General features: G+C 39.0%; 1 protein-coding gene across 2 annotated transcripts; it reads left to right on the top strand.

Annotated features, from left to right (window-relative positions):
* Window positions 1-634: 634 nt before the first annotated feature.
* On the top strand, window positions 635-3,953 carry LOC123387741 (olfactory receptor 10A2). 2 transcript variants are annotated; one of them, XM_045065881.1, is made up of 2 exons: window positions 635-1,558; window positions 3,930-3,953. In XM_045065881.1, the coding sequence occupies exons 1-2, from the start codon at window positions 635-637 to the stop codon at window positions 3,951-3,953; spliced, it is 948 nt and encodes a 315-aa protein (XP_044921816.1). The 2 variants fall into 2 exon arrangements, with proteins under 2 accessions (XP_044921816.1, XP_044921815.1); XM_045065880.1 differs by lacking the exon at window positions 3,930-3,953 and having other exon boundaries at window positions 635-1,588.
* Window positions 3,954-4,306: the final 353 nt, after the last annotated feature.

The raw sequence follows: 4,306 nt of genomic DNA, 5'->3' as shown, positions 1-4,306 counted from the left end.
CCCACATATATGTGTTTTTAATGAAATCATGAACATTGGGCTTGTTTCTCAAAAGGTTAGGTATTTTCAGGAATATCACATCTCCCAAAATGTGCCCTTTGATGGCCCCTTCATGGACTTACAGCTTTGATTTGGTATAACTTTCCTGAATACATTAATGTATAAATAGGGAAATATCAAATCATCCAGAGGCTTGCCCAGGCCCATCTCTGAGTTGAAGCTTTGGCCATTCTTCCTTGTATCTTTATTCTTAGACAATACAAGGCCCTTTTTCTTTTTCTTTTTTTTTCTTTTTTTTTTTTTAAAGATTTTATTTATTCATTTGACAGACAGAGATCACAAGCAGGCAGAGAGGCAGGCAGAGAGAGAGGAAGGGAAGCTGGCTCCCCGCCAAGCAGAGAGCCCAACGTGGAGCTCGATCCCAGGACCCTGGGATCATGACCTGAGCTGAAGGCAGAGGCTTTAACCCACTGAGCCACCCAGGTGCCCCAAGGCCCTTTTTCTTCCAACTGAGATCTTGACCTTGCCTCTTTTCCTGACACTAAAAAGGAACCTGAAAAACAAACCCAGATTCTGACACTTCCAATCAAGATTCTCTCTCCATGACCACAACTGGGGATTCTTTTCTTTATCTATGGCTGGAGGAAACTGGACAAGAGTTGAAGAGTTTATCCTCTTGAGCTTCTCTTCCTTACCTACTGAAGTACAGTCATTACTCTTCCTGACATTTCTAATCATCTACCTGGTCACCCTGATGGGAAACAGCCTCATCATACTGGTTACGTTGGCTGACCCCATGCTACACAGTCCTATGTACTTCTTCCTCAGGAACTTGTCCTTCTTGGAGATTGGCTTCAACCTAGTCATTGTGCCCAAGATGCTGGGGACCCTGCTTGCCTGGGACACAACCATCTCCTTCCTTGGCTGTGCCACACAGATGTATTTCTCCTTCTTCTTTGGAGTAGATGAATGCTTCCTCCTGGCCACCATGGCTTATGACCGCTATGTGGCCATCTGCAGTCCCTTGCACTACCCAGTCATCATGAACCAAAGGACCCGTGCCAAACTCGCTATTGCCTCCTGGTTTCCAGGCTTTCCCGTAGCTACTGTGCAGACCACGTGGCTCTTCAGCTTTCCATTCTGTGGCACCAACAAGGTGAATCACTTTTTCTGTGACAGTCCACCTGTGCTGAGGCTGGTCTGTGCAGACACAACACTGTTTGAGATCTACGCGATTGTTGGAACCATTCTGATCGTCATGATACCCTGCTTGCTGATTCTGTGTTCCTACACTCGCATTGCTGCTGCCATCCTAAAGATTCCATCAGCTAAAGGGAAGCATAAAGCCTTCTCCACCTGTTCCTCCCACCTCCTTGTTGTCTCCCTGTTCTATGTATCATTAAGCCTTACCTACTTCCGGCCTAAATCCAATAATTCTCCTGAGAGCAAAAAGCTGCTGTCGTTGTCCTACACTGTTGGGACTCCGATGTTGAACCCCATCATTTATAGCCTGAGAAATAATGAGGTGAAGAATGCTCTTGGCCGGATCTTCCAAAAGGCTTTAGGCCTTAGAAATTGCATCCCATAGACATTAAGAAGAGTCAGTGTACTGAATGGGGAGCAATCAGTTTACTATTGAGGATTCCTCTGCCTCTTTTCACATCTCTGTTCGTATGAAACCCAGCTGCTGAAGCTCAGTGCAGGGAAAAGAGCACAGAAGTAGGTAAGACCTATTGCTACCACCTGGAAAACTCCTCTGCTCATGGTAGGCTTATTTTATTTTTCTTGTTGGTATTCCAACAGTTCTGTGCCAAGTAATCCCAGATATTAACATTCCTGTGTCCACACTATGAACAGTATAGAACTGCTTATAATCCTAATGTAAGAACACATTTAGTTATAGGACAAAATCAGTAAAAATCATCATGTCACATTCTCTTCCTTTTGAACAGTTCTGACTCATTCATCAATAGAAAACCCTATGACCCCTCCCAATGCATAACTTTCATCACTGTCTTACTTCAGTTCACATGCCCTTGAAGCAGTTCTTCTAAGCTCATTGGTATATGTTATGAATATAAGAAAATATATTGATAATCCCCATACTTATACCTTTATAACTCCCACAATCATTTTATTCCTTATTCTACTTTTGCCAGGAAGAATGAGCTGAGCTTCTGTGGGCTCTCCCTCCATCCAATACTCAGGTTTTTAAACCTTGTTGAAGTAATATAAATTCCTGTTGTGATTCTGATTTTTGAAATTTAAATTCAATTAATTAACATATAATGTATTATTAGTTCAGAGGCAGAGGTTAGTAATTCATCAGTCATATAATACCCCCTATTCACTACCATTCAACACATGTCCTCCTTAATGTCTTGAGATTCTGTTTTCATCAAAGTTTTAAAAGGACCTAGCTAACTACAACATAGCTTTTTTTTTTTTTTTTTGTCCTTGATTCTGCTTCTCAGGAAGGCATTGTGATGTGGTGCCCAGGACTTTGGAGACAGACACACACTTGGTGCCCTCCGGCTCTGCCACTAAAGCAACATAGCTTTTTTTAACCGAAAAATATTTCTTATTCTTTTTGTTTCCTAGGTATACCATAATTCAATTAACAAATCTTTTATAATTACAAATCATGCATTAAAAATAACTTTATGTATAAGCATTTTAATATTTTTGCCAGTATATCAGACAGATGGAAATCTAGAAATTTAAGAAAGGGTAAATACATGTATCATGTTGTTATATATTGGCAAATTTCCCTCAAAACTGATTGTACCATTTTATATACCCACAAGCGGTTTACAAGTGTTCTTTTTTCCCCACAGCCACATCAATAACATATGTCATCAAACATTTTATTCATATAATAAGTAAAAAATTACTCAAATTTGAATTTGAAGGAAATAAATTTTGAAGCATATGGAAGAAATATTTAAGTAAATTAGAGAAAATGGTGAATTTCATTCAGACTTCTGAGTTAATAGTTTAGGTGATTAGCAGCTGGTGATGTTTTATACTCTATTTTCTCTACTTGAAAGGTGCTTTCCATTTATTTTAAACAGAGCCATCTCATCTTTCAAGGTCTTCACTGTAATCCCTCAAGAACCATAAATTATTCTCTCCAACATGCATCTATTCCAATTTTATCAACAGATAAATTAAATTTTGAATACACTATGCTGTACTTGTTTTTACATGTTTCTTTCCCCCCAGTGTACCTGTAACTCTTTGAAAATGAAAACTGCACAAGTATTTGTTTTACATGACACAGGCAATTCCTGAAAAGCTTATGTTCTGAAAAAGTCTATATCGAAAATACTATGGGAAAATGGGTTAGGGCAGACCACTCAGAAAATATGGAACTCTGAAGCCAGAGTTTTAACAGAAACACAGCTGGTATGTGGAGAGACAACACAGACTGCTCAGACATGCAGTTCAGAGACACTGGAGGTTGCCACAGTAGTTATTTAACATGCATAATGACAGAATGAAAATGTCAGTGATGGTTTATTTAGTAAAAGAGTATTTGGTGATGAGATAATGCAGATGGTGTGATGCTCTGAACCAGTGGGGCAGCCCTTATATGGTCATGAGAGTCACTGCCACTTGCCAGGAACCAAAAGCTGCACAAAACAATAGATGCTCCTCTTTGTGAATGAAGCCTCAAGCACAAGCACACCTCTACAACTTTCTTGAAAACAACTAAGGGATGCCAAGGTCTTGTGACATCTGTTTCAGTGTTGAAAGTTATTACTTTATCTATTCTGGTTTGCTTTGCCCAATACAAACTTTACATTATGATGAAATTATTCTCCAATTTTTCAATAGTATATGAAAGATGAATAAATGAATAGGTAATCCAGTTGAGAAGTGGTGGTGACTTGGAATAGAGAATGTAATTTATCAGGTTTCAGTAGAAATTAATTCTAAATAATTTTTAGAGGAAGAATTGATAGGATATGTTGGATTGCATGTGAAAAAACACAATGCTCAAGAAAGAAGATCTGATTCTAGAGCAAGACCAGTTCCTGTAGTAGAGTACAGGTATTCTGAAAGTCTAGAGGAGATCCATAAAAGAAGTATGAAAGAGATTTTTTTCCCCAGAAAGTTCAAGCCTTTTCCTTTGTATTCCTGTTATGAACCTCTTTTCACCTTTTAGAAACATCTTCCCCAAACTTGCAGTAACTGATCTTGCCTTGGACCAACTGCTTTCATCAGGTTATCCAAGAACCATATATGGTAGCCAATGACTCAAGTGCAAGTGACTTACTAAGGAAAAACCATTAAATTAGTG

Source organism: Mustela putorius, unplaced genomic scaffold (assembly GCF_011764305.1).
Source record: "Mustela putorius furo isolate JIRA1106 unplaced genomic scaffold, ASM1176430v1.1 tig00003859_pilon_pilon_pilon, whole genome shotgun sequence".
Classification (NCBI taxonomy): Eukaryota; Metazoa; Chordata; class Mammalia; order Carnivora; family Mustelidae; genus Mustela; species Mustela putorius.
This window is presented reverse-complemented; position numbering and strand designations above follow the sequence as displayed.

Coding starts and splice junctions, on each gene's coding strand:
- LOC123387741 (XM_045065880.1), top strand. CDS start 635: ATGGCTGGAGGAAACTGGACAAGAGTTGAAGAGTTTATCCTCTTGAGC.